Source organism: Solea solea, chromosome 4 (assembly GCF_958295425.1).
Source record: "Solea solea chromosome 4, fSolSol10.1, whole genome shotgun sequence".
NCBI classification, from domain to species: Eukaryota; Metazoa; Chordata; class Actinopteri; order Pleuronectiformes; family Soleidae; genus Solea; species Solea solea.
This window is the reverse complement of record NC_081137.1, coordinates 7,636,626-7,659,051: the sequence shown is the minus strand read 5'-3', so window position 1 is coordinate 7,659,051 and position 22,426 is coordinate 7,636,626. Positions and strand designations below refer to the sequence as shown.

Sequence of the window (22,426 nt, the reverse complement as noted above, 5' to 3'; positions counted from 1 at the left end):
TAAGCAAGTGCTGTGTGTGATGTTAGATTTGTTGTGTGTCTCTGAATGTTAAGAAGTGGCATCTTTCCTCTGACTGATATTATACGACTTGTCTTTTTTTCTGTAGAGGTCCTGATGAACACTAAGACAGAGACGTCAGATCTGAAGTGGACCATCTATTCACGTACCAAACCTGAGGTATGTAACTCCAGCTTCACTCTGTTATCTGTATTCCTAACACAGGCCTTGTGGTGACTGGGGATTTTTGGCTTCCAGCTGTTCCTTTGTTACTTTGGCTATAAAAGAGTTCCTTATAAGGCCGGTAACTGACAGAATAAAGCAAGCACCAGAGTGAATGTTGGATTCAAAGTATATTGGAAGCAGATGCTTTGATATATCCCATCAACCTTCGAGCTGCCTACAGTTTTGAATGCAGCCAAGAAAAAAGAGATATATTTGTAATATGATCAACTGAGAAGTGGTTGCGAGGGTATATTTGCCAATAGCGTCAGCGACCAACGCTGCTCAACTCGCTGATGTCTCAGCAGGAAAATGGTTGCAGTCGTACTGGCAGGGAGAGTCCTCAAGCTGGTTGGAAATGAAAATTGTAATGTTGTTGAAGCAAAACAAAGCATCATTATCATTTGACACCGTTTACCACGAATGATAAACTTCTACTTCTAATAATCTGTGCTCCACTAAAAGCTACAAGTCTTTAGTAAAACGCTCAAATTCCTTTGGTCTTGTAAAAAGCACTGTTGGGGAACTGAAACACTGGAGTGCTTTTACTTTGAAACAGGTACAAAAAGTGTTGTGACATCTGACAGATGCAGACATTGAAAGTGTGTTGAAAAGATGATTTTCTCTGACTGTTTTACAGAAAAAAAATAGACGGGAGCTCTTTACTCAAAAAGAGTTTGTCATACACAAGTGAGCCACAGTGTAACTGCTATATTCTGTTTATATTGGAGCTCAAATGAAAAGCATAATGTTCCGTGGCTCAGATGCACTGCTCGCGTATCCAGTGTCCGAACACTAAATTAAAACTGTTGCACAGAAAATGTCATGGAGACAGACCCAAGTGTCAGAATTCCAGATTTTAAAGAATTAGCATAATTATTTGGTTTTTAGGCCTGGGGGATTATTTGTAATAGCTTCATATTAAATGTTTGTTGCTTCTCAGTTTTAAAAAAAAACTATCCACCAAATGTAGCTAATAATCATTTTGAACCTCCAGTGTTATCACTTTTATTGCGTCGACTATTTTAATGAAATCATAAATATAATTTCACGGCTTTGTGATCGTGCGAATCCAACTGTGGTTGCAGAATCAAGTCCTGTGTGAACAGCGATAACACAAGATTAACCCTGCTATGTGTATTAGCACATGTTGAATATAAATATATATATATATATATATATATATATATATGTATGTATGTATATATGTATATATGTATGTGTATGTATGTATATGTGTATATATATATGTATGTGTATGTATGTGTATGTGTATGTATGTGTGTATATATATATGTGTGTATATGTGTATATATGTGTATATATGTATACATGTATATATGTGTATATATATATTTATATATATATATATATATATATATATATATACATACACACACATATATATGTGTGTATACTTATATATACACATTTATGTGTATATATATATTTCAAGGATCATGTTTGTTGTTGTGTGTCTTTTCACAAGTATTTTGCTCTAGATACAGATTCTTGGTGCATCTTCATCCCTGCAAAACATTCCCAAAGTATTCATTTTTGGGAATAAAAGGGGAAATTCAAGCATCAACTGCTTCAAACACGGCTCACAGTGCTCTGCTGCTCTGTAATTCATTCCGACCAGTATTCTGCCTCACTCACCACATCATCTTCAAATGGGATTTTAAAGATTTACATATTTACATAACGGAATTTCTGAGCCTCAAGTTCAGCGATTCTGCTCAATTCTGCCCCAAATATGTTAATTTACTGCTCGTGTGGAAGCACAGTGGTGGTGAACATGTTTGCTGTGGACTCAGAAGTCAAACATGAAAGCATTTTACACTTGTGTTTGGCTTCCCAACAAATGTAGATTTCTGTAGAGATTTTTCAGTTCATGCATATTTGTGATCTCTGCTCTGTTTTTTCTTGCCTTTTTAATTTGGGAACGTGTGATTGAGCGGTGAACGCCGTGTCTGTCTTGGAGGCCGTGAGCGGCAATGTGCTCCGTTTGACAAGTGAGACGTGGATTCCCACTCGCTGAGCAGTGGCTCAGTGGGAGGAATGATTTAACAACCTAGATTCAAATTTGGTCTGGATCAAAATCTACAGCCTCTATTCCACAGGGTACTGACAGGTGCTTTTACAGCACAGGGTAAACCAAGAATTGCATCGCTATGATGAGTAGGACATTTATTGTGATGTCTTGTATAAAGTGAAAGGATTTATACGACAATTAAAAGCACCCTGGACTTTTGCTCCTTTTAAAATAAGGTGAGGGGGCATTTTGGATCATTTAAAGGGTGATTTTTGTATTTTCTATCTATTAAAGGTATAATATGTAACACTTCTGCATCAAAATGGCTTAAAACAACAAGACTTATGTTGTTTATTTGGGATAAGGGATAAGTGTAGGCCAGGGGTCTGCAACCTTTAGTATTAAAACAGCCATTTTTGTCCCTTCTCCACCCAAATGAATGTAAGTTGCATTCATAAAATCTAAAATGTAGAAAAAAAGAAAACTGTTGACCTTTCATTACTGTTTTTTACCTCTTTGAAATAAATGTACAAATGACTTCATTCAAGCGCTGAGAACGTCTCTCCACATTTCAAAGTACAAGTTTGTCGGGTTCTGGGACGTTTTCAGCATCGCAGCTTGGACGTAGACATAAGATGTGACGCATAGTTCAGTGGACGGAATATTAAACCACTTTTGAAATAAATCATGAAAGAAAGAAAGAAAGTAAATAAAGATAAACATCTACAGGGAGCCCCTGCAGAGCCGCAGGTTGTAGACCCCCGGTCTACGCAAATGAAGTCTTCTGTTATTGTTTTGACGTGTATCGATGCCTAACTATTATTGACCCCATTCTAATTAATGGGGGCATTTAATGGGAATTTCAAGGGCAATTTCAGATCCGTGCACATTTCTGTCTCTGCCCTATAGATGTTTATGGTCAGATTCCATTCAACCTGTGACCTGACTTCACTTTGTTCTCCTCTTTTCTCTCAGTGGGAGGAAGTCAGTGGTTTAGACGACGAGAACAACAGCGTGAGGACCTATCAGATCTGCCAGACCGACAGTTCTTCCAGCCACTGGCTTCGCAGCGACTTCATCCAGCGGCGAGGAGCGTCTCAGGTTTACGTGGAGCTGCGCTTCACCATGATGGAGTGTTCTTCCAGAAGCACCCACCACCGCAGCTGTAAGGAGACCTTTAACCTCTACTACTTCCAGGCTGACTCTAACGACGCCACGGCCACCTACCCACCGTGGATGGAGAACCCGTACACCAAGGTACATCCAGCCACAGTCATCGTTATTATTGAGTCACTTGTTTCTCTATTTGTGTTAACAGTTATTATTATTGAAATTTATCCACATTAAAGTTGTAATCCACCTGGGAGGGACTTTTTCAATAATTTGATTTATGTATTGTAAAAATTAAATAGACAAAGTCTCAGCTTAAATGTGTAACTATAATGTTAAACATGATAACACAGGAGAATGGAATAGAGAAACAACACCATCAATGTTTATATCAGTCTGGAAGTGTTGCTTTTCGCTACCTCTTTTCCACCAGGATGACATTTTCACAGAGAAATGATGACTCTGTTTATGGCACAAGGGAGCTGCATTGCTGCGTTATTTCCTATCCTTTAAAGACAGAGCAAACAGGAGCAGCTAAGGACACAAAGTAGTCTGTTGCCCCTTTAATGTGAGGCGTTACACTGTGTTAGTACGACAAATAAATTATCTGTAAATTCAAACCTTTTTTTTTTCCTTTTTCTAATGATTTCTAACTAATGAATTACCTCAATTCAAGGTAATCCCACTGATGGCATTTAGATTATATTGGATGATATATTGTTAAACCTATGTTATGTATAGTGGACGTGGCATTAATAACAAAGTGCTATATATATCAGGAAAGAAAGTCTATTGAATCGCATTTCCAAATTATACCCCGAGGCATTTTACCTTTCAATCTATTTTAGTACGGTGTCAAAATCTGTTTGCAGAAATTGTAATTTATTTTAATAGTCATCATTTTGTGACATATATTTTATATCAAATTGACATTATTGTCTCCAGGGATTAAGGTCTGTCTCTACAACTGTTCAACAACCTTCATGTTGTTTAGCTGATCAAGCATGCAGTCCTCAGATATCAGACCATCCTTCAACGCACTGCTTAAGAAAATCATTCAAAAAATAGTCCCCACACCTCAACGTCGTTACCACTTAATAATTTAACTCTGACAGAAAAATAAAAGGGATGAAATGTGCGCTGTGATGGATTTCCTTTCTCCTGAGCCAGTTCCATGTCCCCGCAAGTTAACATTCAAAGCGCACTGTGACAAATGGGAAACAATGAACGCCAGGAAGGTAGTAAAGCAATCTGAAATCACAGTGGTATAAATGTTTAATAATGTAAAGCAAATGTGATGTTTAGTTAACGGGAAGAAAAAAAAAAGCTGAAACATGTGAAACCACTTGTTTCCAGTGTGTCCAGTAATATAAAGCCCTTACATAAGATCTTTTCTCTTGCTTCCTGTTGTAGGTGGACACAGTGGCTGCAGACTTTCTCCTGAGGAAGGGTGGGGAGCGGAAATTTAATGTGAAGACCTTAAGACTGGGCCCTCTGTCTATGAGGGGCTTCTACTTGGCCTTTCAGGCTCAGGGTGCCTGCATGGCCTTGCTATCCGTCAGGGTGTTCTTCAAAAAGTGCCCTCCCCTGGTCAGTGCTCTTTCCTCGTTCCCCGAGACAATACCCCGCACTTTAGTGCAAGAGGCGCAGGGTGTGTGTGTGGACCGTGCGGCCCAGCAGGGTCCCCGACCTCGCCCACCTAAGCTCTTTTGTGGGGAGGACGGCCAGTGGGTGGGTCAGCCTACAACCTCCTGTGCCTGCCTGCTGGGATATGAACCTGCTGAGGGACACACGCGATGCACAGGTAAGACAGAGGCAAAGTGAGGCCACTATTCCCAATGGTCGTAATACTCATTTAATCCTGGGTTGAAATGTTTTTTTCACATAGTTTATCACACAGTTTAATCAGCAATCACTGACTGTGATTCTGCAGATTTCTACGTCTGCTCTGTTTTTGCCAACAATGCAGCATTTCCGGCACTACAGCGCTACGACATGCATTCATCTTCTAGAGCTCTGAATGTCACGTGACCATGATTGTGCACACTGCCGTGGTAGCAGGAAAAGATTCTGCCAAAATGAACCGTGCCAGTTTCACACCATCAGAGTCCACTGTGCACTTTAAACCCACAGAGCCCAAGCAATATATCACAGAAGCAGACAGACTGAATATATCTGGCTCTTCGAATGCCCCGGGGTGCTTTCCACGTGTATGGAAACAGCCGGAGAGGACGTTTATTACAGACCTGCAATAACTAAACATCATCAACCTCCTGATAAACTTTCCGCCATCCTACTCCAGAGAACGCTTATGTGTTCCAATATAAAATAAATGTAAATTAAAGGAAGTATTACAGTTAGTTTTTGATATGAAGTGATCACTTCACGAGCGTTATTTTTTAAGGTGGACCAAAAATAAAATGCCAAATAGTAACAACATGGAGTTTCCTTTTCCCAAAACACCACAGCTCAGAGCAACCACTGGCAATGGAAATGGTGTTAACTGCCTATTTTAGGGGATTTGCCCGGGTTTAAAATTCCTGGGTAAACCCACTAATTTTAGTATTAAAGGGGCTTTATACTCCTGTCTCACTCACACAAAAAAACTTGTTTAAGCCCCAATTTAATATGGATTTTCCCTCCCGAGTCGAACCACTCTGTCGTTCATGCAGGTTTTTCCCCGTCAGCCTTTGTCGGAATGAATTTATTTGTCTGCTTTATTTTCAGCAGTGATTTCCATTTGCATCACCTTGCAAACGGTCAACATTTTATTTTTATCATTTGGATGAAGTGAAGGAGATTGATTGACAGGGACCAAAGTGAAATGTAAAAATACTGCGTTCCTTGGTGGTGGTGTTGGAATTTCTTTCAAGCGTGGGTGAAATAAAGAAGACATACCAGGGGACACCAGCCACGTGCAGTGGATTGAAATGCCGCGAAATGTGTTCACCTGGGTTCAAAAAGCCCAGGTTTACAAACAAGCATTCATGTAGAATGCGCCCCGCAGACTCAACAAGAACACAATGGTTAGATGAGGGCGGGTTTGGTCGAGTAAGGGTCGAGGCGTTGAAGAGGAAACGAGAGGCCGAGGATTTAATGAGGGTGGAGAACAGCTTCGGCGCGGTGGGGACAGCGTGGGGTCAGGTGGAGCGGCACTTATGTCAGGAAGGAAGAGCGAGGGCAGAGGGTCACTGCTGCGACCACTCATGGTTCAGCTGAGATAGAAGAAGCACACGAGGTGAAGGTAGTGTAGTGGGGGGGGGGGTTATGGGCACGGTTGCTCAGGGTAAAGATCATATCGCTTTGAAAACATCAAAGCAAAAAAAAGACACCCGAAAAAAAAGAAGGAAGAGAGAGGCTGATTCTCTCAGGGGCTGAGCAGCACCTCCGACTAATGAGTCCAATTAACAAGCCTCGCACATCAACATCCCACACACGCTCACACAAGCACACCCACTTTCTTGCTCTCGCACACACACACAATTGGTCATGTCTCCATGACTTCAGAGGGCATTGCGTTGACTTGCATTCATTTACTGGAGGTTTACTCAACCTGGACATAGCTGACACTTCCCTACCCAACACCTAAGACCACGTCTTCACAGTAAAATTGAATTACTTACATTATGGCACTTTCCTTTTTTGCCCCAAAACACACACACACACACACACAGCCTTCTTACCACAGATAAACACAAGAGTTACTGCATTTCCTGAGGAAAATGTGCAGCTCTGTTTCTGTGTCTGAATATTGTATTCAGTTTCATCTCAGTGGGAGGTATGAGATTGTTTCACAATCAAATAATAATAATTTGCAACATTTTGCTTCTGGTGACGTGAGGTTGGTATTTCCAGCTTTCAGTGAGCGAGGAGAGCTTTAAATTGGGGGGGGGGGGGGGGGGAGGAGGAGGGATAAACACGCCAGACCATAAAGGGAGATTACATTTATACCAAGACTGAACAGTTAATTTGCTTTGTAGGTCGGTCATTTCATAAAATGAAATTGACATCTCGGTTTGAAATCCACTTAATTCAGCTGTAATGTTGTTGTCTCCTGTAGACAATACACACATTGTCTGTATCAAACACAACCCTCTAATGCAAAATGTATGAATGCTGTCAGGTTGATTCAGTGTCCAACATAAACTTGATTAGTGTATATATAAACCACTAAAAGTCGGCTTTCTCCACCGCTGCATGAGAGGGGTACATTTCCACACACGTGTCCATGTGTCTGACATTACATCATCACATATTTAAATAATTGACCTATTAGTTTAAGGGTTTTTTTTTTACCCCGTTAAGACAAATTCTCCCATTTTCCAGCTTGAGAATGTAACAAAAAGAGAAGAATATTTTTGGTTTGGTGAACCAGAGAGCAACTAATCACTTAATTGAGATAATAATCAATAGATTAATGATAAACCTTTATTTTTATATTTAAATGTGTGATATCCCTGTTTTAGCATTTGAACCCTGTAAACTATACCTTCGGTGCAGAACTTTCTCAACATGTTGTGACGTTCCTTTGCTCAGCAGCTGGAGGTGCTTCTCGGCTCGTAAGCGCAGAATAGTAAACACCGCAGGTGTCGGTGAATGTGTGTGGCGTTACAACTTCACAGCTCATTATACGTAACAATGTCGGACTAGTGTCGAGTTCATCTGGTTGCGTAACATGTTCGTGTGGGGAAGCCGAGGCTAGAAAGTGTCCACGTGAGCACAACAAGTGACTATTGACATTATCAGCCATTATTCTGTGAAAGGGGAAAATAGTTAAACAGAGAAAAGTGAAAATCCTCACAGCTGGTACCAGAGAATGTCTGTCATTTATGCATTTAAAAAAAAAACACACACAAAAACAATCTCCATTGATTATTTGTCAGTCAACATTACAGACTCGGTTCACTGGGGCAAATATTTAGATGAATGAGCAAAGGGAGTTCTTTATCTTTTTATTCAGAGCAGGTATTCAGTGTCAGGCAACATACTCGGGGAAATAAATGACACAAAAGTAATACTACTTAAAATTGCAATATCGTAACGCAGCATTACTTTGATCAATAATTGTAATATTCACGTGCATTACTCCTTAGCGAGTAACACGTTACTGCTCAGTACTGCAGGTAAAAATCCACTAATTATTAGCATGCTCGTGTTTTTTCACCAAACAGACTATAACTGTCAGATTCATTGCTGGTGTCTTCGGTTTAGAGCCCTTTTTTTTTTTTTTTTTTTTACAAGACTCCGTCTGTCAGTCTCCAACCATCTGGCTCACAAGTACCCTGGAAAAAAATATCGATATATACAATACTGTGCATAAGTCTTAGAGCTTTGTTGTTTTTATGTCATCATCTGCATTTGGATTGTAGTGAAGTGACTGGTCTTTGGTCTTAGTTTGACCAAGTGTAAATGTAGGTCACACTTTAACCTGTAGAAGATGTTTGTTTTTTTGATGAATAATGATACTATATGGTCATTATAGCATTGCTAATACAACACAATGACTTTTGCACAGTAATGTATATTTCTGTTTGCACATTTTAGTCTGCGGGTGTGAAAATCTTGGGCAAAGTTAGGTTAACAAGCCGTTCTTTTGTTCCCCTCTTTCAGCGTGTTCCGTGGGTCAGTTCAAGCCGGGCTCAGAGGGACAGTGCACGGCGTGTCCCAGATTCAGCCACGCCACCGCCACAGGGCTGTCAGTGTGTACATGTCAATCTGGATACCTGCGTGCAGAATCGGACACTCCCAACACCCCCTGCACAAGTAAGCATGCATACAATCATGAATCCACATGCAAATGTGGAGGCGCCAAACGACACAAGCATCCACTTGTTTATTCTCACCTTCCATTGCTCTTCTTCACTTTGTTTTGTTTTGTTTTACAATCTCTGGTGCTGTTTCTCTTTTCCTTTTCCTCTGGTGTCACTCGGTCCGGCCTCTTTTATCTGCTTTGTTTCCTTTCTCACAGTGCTGGGCATTGAGATGCGTGTCTTTTGTGACAGGTTGTTAGGGGGCAGGAGGTTTGTCTGCAGAATAAAGTAGCCATTGATGGTCTCAAGTGACACCTCCATGCCGATTCAGGAATTTTAATTCAGCCACTAGTTGAGGCCTTTGAATGGGAGGGACTTTCAAATTAGGTGCATTCTCTTGCAGTGGTCTTCAAGGGGAGTGAAACAATGTGAAACTCTGTGTTGGGCTGTTGACATTTTCTCTCTGTTAATGTCTAAGCCAACTTCTATTTACATTCACCAATTGTATTATTCCTGATAACTTTAATTACAAAGGCCTTATCTTAATTATGAATCACTTAATCAGGCTGTTTCTATTTTGTGTTTCTGTTTTTGGACCGGATTGCCTTGTGCAGATTTGCACATCACTCATGCTTTCAATTTGTATGCAAAAATTGTAAAGCAGCCGTTCCAGCCGTAAATCACACCGGTCCTTCCCCTGAAAACAACCGTGTTATTTTTTCCGTAACCGCTTTTGGGTTTTTAATGAAGTGGATCCTCATTGTTAAGTCATGAAAAAAAACCTACTCACAAATGTGAAATTCAGGTTTGTGTGTGTGATGTTGCCCCACTTTAGAGCAGCTATTAGCACTTAAGTTACCTGCAGGCTCACTGACGAATCTGTGTCTGTGGCAGCAACAGAAACTCATTTACAGTGGCTGAGTGGTATTGCTATTCAGTTATGCTTGGCTTCAGGCAATGGCTGTCTTTCTTTTGAGACAGTGATCATTAACATCCAGTTTCAGACAAGTATAATTGCATCAGTTCAGTTCTGCAACACATATGCTCCTGTTGTATTTCAAAGCCGCTGCAGGAGCTTGATCTGTTTTGTGACCATGTGCGGACTGTATAAAATGTCTGAGACGGATTATAATGTTTTCAACATATATGGAAGGAGGTAAACGGCAGTAAAGTGACACCGGTGAGATTCAAATTTGATTTGATGTGTGAAGCGTGCACACTGTGATTCCATCACGAGGACGCGATGACTGGAAAATTAAACATGATGACACTTTTGACAGTATAATGTGACAGTACTCGGAGGATGACTCTCTGAAGGCATTTACAAGAAAATGTTACCGTGTTTGATGTTGTTTTAATGACTCTGCTGAATCAGGTCTGCTCTTACGACGAGGAACATGAATTCAAGTGTTTTTGGGCTTTTTGAGATGATAATACTTGCGCACTTTATACTGACTGAGGGAGCATTTGTGTGTATACAGCAGCAGAGCAGAGGCGGGTGGGGACAAGTCTTTGTTTGTTTATCCCATCAAACTATTGAATTACCTTTTTTGAGCAGCAGAATTAACTTCTGAAGCTTTTCTTAGGCACTTCTTTGCTTTTTCAGTCATGCTACATCCTGGTGTTGCCTCTGTCTGTCTTGGCATGAAACAAAATACTTAGTTTTTTAAGCCACATTTTGCCTTTACGTGAGCTTTAAGGGCAGTTTGCGGGTTCATTCCCAAAGACAGAAAAAACTGTTCTTAGTTTCCTGTTTTGTTTTGTTTCCGTAGAACCTCCGTCGGCCCCGCGCACCATCAGTTCCCAAATCAATGACACCACTCTCGTTTTGGAGTGGAACGAGCCCCTGGACAACGGCGGCAGAACCGACCTGAGCTACACTGTCAAGTGCTCCGTGTGCGGCTCATCCAAGGGGCCGTGCCCTCCGTGCGGGGACAGTGTCAGCTACCGGCCGGCACAGCAGGGCCTTCTGGGTCGGCGGGTGGAGGTGTGGGGCCTCCTGCCTCACACCACCTACACCTTCACTGTCCAGGCGCTCAACGGTGTGTCCCAATTCAGCGGCAAGGAGCCTGGCAGTGACAGTGTCAACATCACCTCAAACCATGATGGTGAGAGATGGAGAGGAAAAGGTGGAGACCTATAAATAGTCCGAATGTGAAGTGGTGTTAATGGTTCTTTCGCCGTGTGTGCAGTGCCGTCTTTGGTGTCCGTGATCCGAAAGAGCGACTCGACAGAGAGCAGTCTGACTCTGCACTGGTCAGTCCCAGCTCAGCAGCCCTACACCATCCTGCAGTATCAGCTGCGCTACTGTGAGAAGGTGAGAGCTCTTCACATTTCATTTTCTTTTCAGCCGTACTGTGACTCACAGTGCAGATGTAGTAAACAGAGGATGGCAGCAATTAATCTAAATTTACTCGCACAAAAATCCAGGCCAAGTGAACTGAAACCAAATTATCATGGAACCTGTAACCATCTGACTAAACATACTTCAAATACTTGACAGTGTTCATGAAATGTTGCAGTATTATCAGCATGGGTAATATGTCAGAGAGTCTGACTGCTGATGCTCTCAAGATGATTATGTCTCAAACACCAAAATATTAACTAACATGGTTTTGATTAAGATGAATCATTTTATTTTAATTGTAGTCAAAAAAATTGATTATTATTTTAGGTCAGATTAAATCAACATCACATTTTTAACATATAGACTATATATATATATATATATATAGATATATAGATAGACATTTTTTAAACTAGTGTTTCCTAATCTTTTCATGTGGGCACCTGCGACAGTATGTAAAGACTATTACGACACAATTCAAAACATAAGCATGAGGAAATTTGTGCGTAATACAACATTTCTGACTATTTCTTGCTGCAATTCCATTACATTTTAATAGAAATATGTTTGACAAATGGATCACAACTACAATTTTTTATTGGATTATAGATTGGTAATAAATCTTAAATTAAAGGCTGGATAAAACTCAGCAAAAAAAAAAAGTCTCCTGCAGTTCATTTGTGGGTCCCGGCCCAGTCACAGCCACTAAAAGCCATTTAAGTGGCTTAATTTTTTTGATCTCTGTCCTTGTTTTTTTTTGGACACTCACCTAACGCCATTTTCATTCAGGAGCGACGCAGTGAGGATCAGTGCCACTACAGGGAGAGTAACAGAAACCAGGCTGTGCTGACAGATCTCCGTAGGGCCACTCAGTATGAAGTGCAGGTGCGGGTGCGCACCGTGGCTGGTTACGGCAGCTTCAGTCCTGCAGCTGTCTTTCGCACCCTGCCTGACGGTGAGAAAAGACTTTCTTCTTCTTTCCTTTCTTTCCTTCTTATGTTCTTCTCTGCACAGACAGGCCTTGTACATCCTCTCATTATGAATGTATTACCCTTGTCCTTGTAATGAGTTAGTGACCTTGTATCCAGCCACTTTAATATTCTATTATAAATTCCTGTCATGTTCTTTCCATCCCTCTCATACTTTTCTTAACTACTAGTATAAACCTCCTGTCAAGATTTCTGTCATTCCTTTACTGTAACTCTCTGTCTTTCTGTTCTGTTTCAGGACACGACTCAGCCTCCCAGTTCTTGGTCCCTGGGGTCCTGATCGGAGTCGGGATGCTGCTGCTGGTCCTCTTCGTCTTTGTGGCCGCTTACTGCATACGGTGAGAACAAGGGAAAGAGGGTAAAAGAACAAGAATTGGACAGAATAACAGGACATGGGAAACAAAAAGTGGGGGAAATGGAAAACCAATAACAAGTATGACCCCAATTTTACAACGGTGCACCACTTTGTTCTCCTGTTTAAACAAATTGTATCTTATCAACAGTGGGTTCGCACTCTGTCACCCACACCTTTGTGTTTTTCTCTGTGAGACAGTTCAGACGCAAAGCAGAGCTCATGACGGCTTTTGCTGGCACAGCGAAAAGTTATCCTGCTCATTAGAACATTTTCCTTAGGCTTCATTGTTTGAGTAAATACTGTTGGATGCCATCAGTGAGAGAAAGTCTGTGTCTGTGTGTGTGTGTGTGTCTGTGTGTGTGTGCGACGGAGAAACCATGCATGTGTGTGTGTGAGAGCGCAAGAGAGAGAGATTGAGAGAAATGACGATAGAGGTTGAGGGCAGGGAGAGACAGGATGCAGGCGTCCCAACCCTGTTTCCACAGGACAGGAGAACAATAGCTGTGACCTTGTGACTTATACACACACACACACACACACACACACACACACGTACAGTTACTTACACACAGACCAGTGGCTGAGGCCCAGATCTGCCACTAACAGAGGGTGGTGCGTTGCTGCTATTTTAGGCTTATGAGGTGGGAGAGAGAGAGAGGGAGAAATGGAGGAAGGCAGGGATCCAGGAGCTACGTGGTCGTTTGAGTCTTGCGGGGATGAGTTTTTGCCAGCAGATTTATAACGGCGCCGCTTGCGTGTCAAAGGGCAAAACCATAGTGGTTAGCTCAGGTATTCATCACCACCACAAGCCGTCATGCATCGTGCCTGTCAGATCACTGCGGATTGTGTAAGGTCAACAACAGCCTGTTTTACAAAAAAGGGGATGGTTTTTGTCTTCAAAAATAAAATGATAGGCTTTTTCAGGACACTAGAGAGTATTGGTTTGTTGCTGGTCTGAACTTTGACCTTTGTGTAAACCCAAAGGGATCAATAAATGATTATACAGCACGAGTAGAAGCAATGCTATAATGACTGAACATGGGAAATACAGGGAATGAAACAACTCTGAAAATGATATATTGAAAAAAACTGCTTCTACGGGCTTACGTGTCAAGTATTTAGTGAGAACACCACTTAATCACAACAGCAGGACCATGGCTATTGAAAATCTAAATGAAGTGTAACCCTAATTATTAATTAAATAATGTCATTGTGGAGTTTTTTGTTTGTGTTATATAAAGGTTGTAGCACTGGTAGGACTAGATTTAATGCAATGACAATAAAGATATTCTCTGTATATACATATATACATATATATGTATATACATATGTATGTATGTATGTATATATATATATGTGTATGTATATATATATGTACATATATATGTACATATATATATATATATATATATAAACACAGTATATGTATACATATGTGAATTTAACTCATGGGAAGCTCTCTAGTAATATGCAAGTGTAACTTTCCAGTCACAACATTCCATCCAAAAGGCCACGCAGCATGGAATTGAATCTGACTGGCATAAAGTTTTCATCAGCAGGGCCACTCTCCAAACAGCCTGGATACTCAAGATACGCCATTCAAGCTGTGACAAAGACATTTCTGGCATTCCTTCTGAAAAGCACCGTATTGTTTTTATTTTTCAGCACATTGCTTATTTATTCAAAATAGCGGATAAAACGCTGACAGTCGTGGACTGACCTCCACAGTGTCCAGACCCCACTATAATATAATATAAGAGGCATCTGGACGGAGAAAGAAATGAAAGACAGACTCGAATCAAAGTGGAATTTGAGAAGTGCTGAAAGAAGCATAGTATAAGTTACCCAAAGATGACTTGATATTAAATACTGACCTTTTACCTTACTGTGTACATATTTCTTGTATTTTCGCGTGTGGTGGCCTTTCAACTTTGGATAAAAATAATCACACTATTGATGTTTCCTGTTTGTCTGTGCTCATTAAGGTTCATATTTCAGTCGGTAAGACAGCTCTTTATAGTTTTTTTTTATTATTTGAAGAGCTTTTTGCACTGACACTTCAAAGCAGTGTGTCACATTTAAAAAAGTGCCAAATAAAAGCAGAAAATAAGGCATAATGTTTTTACCTCCCCCCCCCCCCGCAGATATTTGTACTCACATCTTGATCATCCCTTTATTTATCCTGATTTCTTTCTACCTGCAGCAGACACAGCCAGATAAAGGACCCAGAGCTGAGTGACAAAAACAGCCAGTACCTAGTTGGCCAAGGTAACAAAACAAAGGCACATGCTTTCAAGCTCAGCTGTGATTTAACACTCATTTACATCATGGGAGTCGTATTTATTGTGACTGGACTTCTCTGACATTTCTTCTTTTCCTTTCCCACGGCCCTGTTTGTCTTTCTCTCACAGGGGTCAAGGTTTATATCGACCCCTTCACCTATGAGGACCCAAATGAGGCAGTGAGAGAATTTGCCAAGGAAATCGATGTTTCCTTTGTCAAGATTGAGGAGGTTATCGGTGCTGGTAAGCCCCTGCTGCTATGTGCCATATTTTCCATTCTTCATAAATGTGTAATCTCTGTTCAGGTCAACTGTTTACGTGGAACTCTCAGACTGAATGTTATTTTTGTTGTTGTTGTTCTTGCAGATGACCTACTTTGTAAATAACATTAAGAATATATCTAATTTACAGAGTTAAATTGCATCTGTGACATTTAAAAAAAACAAAAAAACATTGTCTGTTTTCTTTATTTGACAAAATTCAATCCTGATGCGTGCAAAAAAACAATTAACTGATAAATATGTTAGCAGTATTAGTGGCCCTCATTCAAACCAAAGGGCACCACTAGCTGCAAGCAAGCTTTAGGACGGCTAAAGATGGTGTTTTTCCTCTTGATGAGGTGAACACCTGCAAAGAAAACTGATCTAATGCATGTGTGTGTGTGTGTGTGTGTGTGTGTGTTTGCTGCAGGAGAGTTTGGGGAGGTGTGCCGAGGACGACTGAGGGTCCCTGGGAAGAAAGAAAACTACGTAGCAATAAAAACCCTGAAGGGAGGCTATACTGAGAAGCAGAGACGTGACTTTCTCTCCGAGGCGTCCATCATGGGACAGTTCCAGCACCCCAACATCATCCACCTGGAGGGAATCATCACAGCCAGCTGTCCAGTCATGATCCTCACAGAGTTCATGGAGAACGGAGCGCTCGACTCTTTTCTGCGGGTCAGTGTGTGAAAACAGAGCACGTCGCGTCTCATGTTCACTCACGCGGTCATTTCTCCTCAGTCTGCTCCATTTTTGGCAGCTATTAGCCAATCATGTTTATAGAAGACCATACATTTTAAACCGGACGTATCATAATAATAGCAAAAGAAAAGATCCTAAGGACTAAGACAATAAAATAGTCATGTAAACACATTAGTCTGACTAAAATATCTGGATAATATGATTCATAGTCCGATTATTCCTTCATGTATACGCTTAGTCAGACTGGAGTTGGACTGCATTATCTAATTTGTATTATTATTATTATTATCATCATGTACAACAGGTACAGAACCATCGCACCGTCCACTGTTTGTTTTTCTGTGACATAAAGGTCAACAGGAATCGGATTCAATACACAATTCGATAGCGTATAAGCCACCTGAGCATGTGAACGTACTGAGTTTCTCTGTCTTCCACAGCTGAACGACAGCCAGTTCACACCCATCCAGCTGGTGGGGATGCTGCGCGGCATCGCCTCTGGCATGAAGTACCTGGCTGAGATGAGTTACGTCCACCGAGACCTGGCCGCGCGCAACATCCTGATCAACAGCAACCTGGTGTGCAAGGTGTCTGACTTTGGCTTGTCCCGCTTCCTGCAGGAGAATTCCTCTGACCCGACCTACACCAGCTCTCTGGTGAGATGACTGTCCTTTTCAGCTATTGTCAAAGAAATCCTTTTTTCCTTTTCTTTTCTTTATTTTATTAACGAATCAGCCGTGCCATTTTTTTTAGAGTGGATTTTAAGGATATTTTACTCTCATACAAAGCTCTCAATAATAAAGCTGTGATTTTCTTTAATGCCATATCACCCAGCAGGAACTGCTGATGCTGTTTTGTTTGTAGCAGAACCCAAAGTAGAGTTTCTGTGCACCAAGATATGTCAGACATAAGAGTTCTGTTTATATTTTTTAGCTAAAAATCTTTCCATTCAGACAAATATTTCAATGCCACTGGAGGAATTTTATGCCTTTCACATTGGCTGTTTTTGTGCCCTTTAAGTCAATGTTTAAAAAAAAAAAAAAAAAAAAAAAGGTATTTATTCTCTTTCCCCTGCATGGGTTTTCAAACCAGTCTGCAGCGCTTTCTTTTCTCTTATTTATCCAGTTATTTCTTGTGTTTTTCTTATTATCACTTGGTATAGTTTCTGCACTACTATGACAGCATGCTGTGAATTCCTTTTTTCCTATTTCTTTTACTTACTCATGTGCATTTGTGGAAATATTATTTCAAATAAATGACTGAACCTTTTATGATTGTTGATTTTTCCTGCCACGCTCTGTACTAGGACCCCGTCTGACTGTGTTTATTTGAAGTCTTGCATTGTTGTCTGTTCTGCTCGTCTGTGCAGGGAGGCAAGATCCCAATCCGCTGGACGGCACCGGAGGCGATCGCCTTCAGAAAGTTTACCTCTGCCTCAGATGTGTGGAGCTATGGCATTGTCATGTGGGAGGTCATGTCTTTTGGAGAGAGACCCTACTGGGACATGAGCAACCAGGATGTAAGTTTGGGTTTGCACAAAAAAAGCCGAGTTGTTTCTGAATCTAAAAGAAATGAATAATATAAAGTTGGTGATGTTTGATTATTATTTGGTTATTTATCTGCCACTGTTGTGTTAATTGTTTGCTGAAGCAAAACTATCAGACTTGACTGAGGCAACGTTTAAATGTATACAGCTGACAAACCTGGCCTCCTCAGTTGCCACTGTTGCCTTTATGTGTCTTGACATCAAAAAAGTCACTTTTTTGTCGCCGGGCGACACGAGATCTAAACGCCACTTTACTGCGAAACACAGATGAAGCTTCATCAGAAGCCTTCAGCATGTACACACACCTAATTTGAGCACTTTATTTAGATTAAATGCCATCCAGCAAATGAATCTGTTTGATCTTTTTTTCCCATTCTATTAGGTAATCAATGCCATAGAGCAGGATTACCGGCTGCCTCCACCCCCCGACTGCCCCACCCACCTGCACCAGCTGATGTTGGACTGCTGGCAGAAGGACCGCTCAGCACGTCCTCGCTTCACGGACCTAGTCAGCGCTCTGGACAAGCTCATCCGCAATCCTGCATCCCTGAAAATAGTTGCCCAAGAAGGAGCAGGGTAAGAGCAGAGCAGATGTGTTTGTGGGTGATTGACAAACAATGAGGCTGCACTGACAGTAAATATGCAGCTTGAGAATGGGCTTTAAAAAAAAACAAAAAAAAACCCAGCTCTGTCCTTTCGTATTTCCTTCTCGGCGTCCATTTAGAGTTCTGACAGTTATTGGGAAGACGCCACATTCCCAGTGACCAATCTCATGTACCTTCTTAATGTCCTGCTGTGACCTGTCAGCCACTTGCTGTGCCCATTTCCCTTCCTCCACATTCTGCATGTCGACTGGCCGCATACTGCAGAAGACACTACACCCCTGACAAATTCCATTGTTTGTCCCTGTCACTCACTCAGAGTCAGATTATACCCCTGTGTGTCAGCTGGAATGTTGCTGCAGGATACACACATATATGAATAAGCCGCTCTCTGCTGTGTTAATGACGACGTGTGTGTAAGTCTTTCCTTTGTTTCTTGACTCTGCCCCGCCCCCCCCAGGCCGTCCTACAGCCTGCTGGACCAGCGCACACCTCCCGCTCTCTCGTCGTGCTCGTCAGTAGGCGAGTGGCTGAGGGCCATCAAGATGGAGCGCTACGAGGACAGCTTCCTGCAGGCTGGCCTCAGCTCTGTGGAACAGCTGGCCCAGATCACCACACAGTCAGTCTCACATTTCTTATCCAAACTGATACTTTTACTTAGAGCTGGGCTTACGTCTGCCAGTGACTGTCATTCAAGAAAGTGCCAAAGAGGTTATGTTTTTGTTTTCTGTCTCAGCGCAACTCGGGAAGTCAAGGACAGATTAGCATATTTCCCCCAAAAAACATGTTTATTGGCGTATTTGTTTATTTACACAAAAATAAAACTCTATGAAAACCACACCCAGAAGAATATACACTAGGTAAAAAAAAATCATTAAGAAATAGTCAAATGTGAAAAGAAATGCCGTTGATTCCTAAGTTAGTGATCAATCTTGCACAGAAATGACAGTTTTTTTCATTTATAACGCCTGACAAGTTGGCGTACGTACGAAACACAGGATTTGCTTCCGCATAATAACATTCGGATTTCTAAAACCATGCACACGCTCGTCTCGTGCCAGTTTCTCTTTATAAATCACAATCAGCACGCCTACATGTGACTGTAAACAGTCATAAAAACACCCCAGATTAATATTCAAAATCACTTTTAGTGCATGGTTCAAGGGGATACCAACGCGGGAATGAAATTAAACTCAAAAAATTTAAATATCATTCGTAGCACAACATAATTAATGATAGATAAACCACTGATCTTTTTAGTTGAAGCACACAAACCTAGATTTGTGTCCCCGAAAATGTGTCTCATGCATGAGTATATCAACACAATGGTGTGATTTTAAGTCATTTTGGGTGGGATGCAGATTATAGCCTAAGGAAGAAAGGATTAGATTTTTGTGTTGAAACAATTGGTAACCATGTGAAATAGGGGAATAAATTCACTGTATGAAACTGCACGGCCTTGGTTTAATGTTCTTCCTCTCTTCTTCTTTATCCAGGGATCTCCTGCACATGGGAGTGACTTTGGCCGGGCATCAGAGGAAAATTCTTTCCAGCGTCCAAACAATGACCTTTGGGAACAAGAGCACTGCAACCGTGACCTTCTAACTCACCTCTCACTAACCTGGACATGGACACCATCACGCAGGTGCAGTCATGGGTCCGAGAGCACGCTAGCTCCTCCCCCGTGACCCACTTTGAACACCGGGAGAAACTGGCAGAATTTATTCATGAAGAGGATTTTTTTTTAAATAAAAAGAGATTAAAACATGACTTTCCCATGAGGATGAGAGAGTCACCTGGAGACTGGCGAGTGTCACGCGCACAGGGACCAGAGCGGGAAGCTGGTGACACGCAGACTAAGTCACTGCCTCATTTTAACAGTGTGTGCTCAGTGTGTGTGTGTTTTTATTTTGTTGTTATTTCCAACTTCCAGAGATCGGGACCCAAGAAATGAGGAGCGACAGTTCAGTGTTTACAATGTTTCCTGTCATATCATCTTGACCCGATTAAACTTTGCTTCACCAAAGGAGACAAAAAAAAAGAAAATATCTGTCAGTGACAATTCAAGAATCACTGTTTAATTATAAATAAGAACTTTTCATGTGTGTGTCTTGCATTAAATCCATCTGGATTTAATTATCTAACAGGCCCCCATCACGTCAACGCCTGACAGTTGTTTTTGGTTTGATTTCAGCATTACCTCCTCTTTGCTCAGGTGTGATGTGTAAGGCAGACTGACTGTGGAGAGTGCTGTACTTGGTGTCCCCTAATCAGACTCCCTTCATCTTCCTCAGTCTGTCTCTCAGCAGTGTGTGTGTGTGTGTGTGTTGAAGGAGAAGTGACACACACAGAGGCGTATATCAGCACTTTGGTCGCGTCAGAGTTAATTGTGACCTCGAGTAACTCCATGTGTCTCTGTTGGAGTGCGGCCGTTTATTCCCACTGCCCGTGTTTCTGCTGGCAGCTCACTTTTAATGAAATCACACTCGACACGCACCAAGTGGACTCAGAGACCAGAGAACACTGTTGAATTGGTTTTCTCTCGCAGAAATTGACCGAGGACGCAATCTGGCCTCAGCCCTGTATTTCTTGATATAACATTCTATTTTTATTCCGTCTTCTTCATCTTCCAGGTGCCATTTACTCATCTCTATGGACTTGATTGCCAGTTTTATAAAGCAGAAAACCCCTAATGGGTAAATCTGTCAAGTGTCATTTAAATGTACCACAAAAGGGTTACTTTGACATTTAGTGAGGTCTTTTTTTTTTTGCATCTTCGCCGGTTGTCCGCAGTATCCACTGGTTTCAGGCTGGAATGTTCACAGTATTGTTGAGCTGCTGTTTGATTAGCAGAGTGGCCCCTACTCGCATTATTACATGTGCTCGTTGCAAGAAGAAGAATGGACTGCGGGTTCAAAATGTCAAAGTATTTCTCAAAGAACTTGCATCTCTTGACGGATAATGCCAGCCTTTTTGACATTTGGGTCATGTGTAATTTCCCCCCAGGTGGCTCACACGCCTGCAGTGAATCAGGAAAATGGAGCTTAAGCAGCCACTAAAAGAGCTGTGTGGGATATAAAATGCCCTAGCACCACTTTTCCAAATGGTTTCCTCTTTGTGCCATAGTGGTATTTGCCCCTCGGATGTTTACATTCCCTTTTTCTTTTTATCATATGTGATCATTTTCCAGGGTTGCAAGAATTGCACGATTCCAATTTCCATTTCAAAAGCCAATCGAATTTGATGAATAACCGCTTCAATCTTTTAAATGCACACATAAAATATGTGTGACACCAAAACCACGTGTTCTCCTTGATGACATTAAATCAAAAACACTGGTATTGTCAGAGTTGGCTGTTTACATATGTACAGTAGAACACAGCAGAGTGTCTGGTCTAGTGTTGTCTGGAGATTATTAAAAAAAAAAAATAAAAAAAAAAATGTATCCAGACAAACATTGGTGGACATTTGTGTTCTCACTTAAAACCCCTGTGGACAATCTTTAGAAAAGTGTCCTGGATTCGGTGTCTGAAAGCAGATTGTGGGAAGACTGGTCTTCATATTGAAGATCTCATTTCAAATTTTTTGGAATAATGAATAGATAAAAGTATGTTTTGATGACCATCCTGTGTGTAGGCTAATCTGTATTCAGTATTCATAATAAAGATGCGCAGCAGTGTTTACCATCACCGCCTCGTTTTTCAGCTCATCTGATGTGTGTCGTCATATGTCGTCATATAGAAATCATATGAAGTCTCTCTCTCTCTAACTTTGTAACCTTGTTTCTGGATTTGGAGTGGACCTCAGTCATCTTGTTTTTATCTGTTAAAGATCATAGCAACACATGATAATAGTATTCTCTGACTATCAGTATCAATCTTATTCTTACTCCAACTAGATCTTCTTACCTGATGTGAGTAATCATATATCATCATACAGAACTCTTGGGAGACCTCTTTCTCTTCTGGCAACCTCAATTCAAAGCAAATGGAGGTTCACCACGAAGTCGCTCCACCGTTGCCAAGACAAAGTGATGCTCCTGGATTTGTTCAACACTCTATCTTATTGAGTCTCATGTCAATGCTTACAGCCGCTGACAAATGGAGTGGATCGCGTTTTCATCTGTGGGTAGATAAGCCCTTGCCTCAACTGTGGGAGGGAGAAGCACACATTGTCACTTTCTCGGTCTCCTCCGTACAGTTTTGTCACAAACATAAATCTAATCCTTA

At 41.3% G+C, this 22,426-nt stretch overlaps 1 protein-coding gene across 2 annotated transcripts in view; it reads left to right on the top strand.

Annotated features, from left to right (window-relative positions):
• ephb4a (eph receptor B4a) overlaps positions 1-21,883 on the top strand; it is a 43,510-nt gene extending 21,627 nt beyond the window's left edge. The window contains exons 2-17 of one of the 2 annotated variants that reach the window (XM_058627255.1): positions 107-177; positions 3,230-3,511; positions 4,778-5,168; positions 8,975-9,127; positions 10,887-11,222; positions 11,307-11,431; positions 12,251-12,416; positions 12,689-12,788; positions 15,012-15,073; positions 15,217-15,330; positions 15,778-16,025; positions 16,490-16,705; positions 17,419-17,568; positions 17,978-18,171; positions 18,658-18,816; positions 19,694-21,883. In XM_058627255.1, the coding sequence (XP_058483238.1) occupies positions 107-177; positions 3,230-3,511; positions 4,778-5,168; positions 8,975-9,127; positions 10,887-11,222; positions 11,307-11,431; positions 12,251-12,416; positions 12,689-12,788; positions 15,012-15,073; positions 15,217-15,330; positions 15,778-16,025; positions 16,490-16,705; positions 17,419-17,568; positions 17,978-18,171; positions 18,658-18,816; positions 19,694-19,802 (2,876 nt within the window). In that variant the 3' untranslated portion in view covers positions 19,803-21,883. Of the gene's footprint in view, positions 1-106; positions 178-3,229; positions 3,512-4,777; positions 5,169-8,974; positions 9,128-10,886; positions 11,223-11,306; positions 11,432-12,250; positions 12,417-12,688; positions 12,789-15,008; positions 15,074-15,216; positions 15,331-15,777; positions 16,026-16,489; positions 16,706-17,418; positions 17,569-17,977; positions 18,172-18,657; positions 18,817-19,693 lie in introns of both variants that reach the window. The other variant, XM_058627254.1, reaches the window with a different exon arrangement.
• Positions 21,884-22,426: the final 543 nt, after the last annotated feature.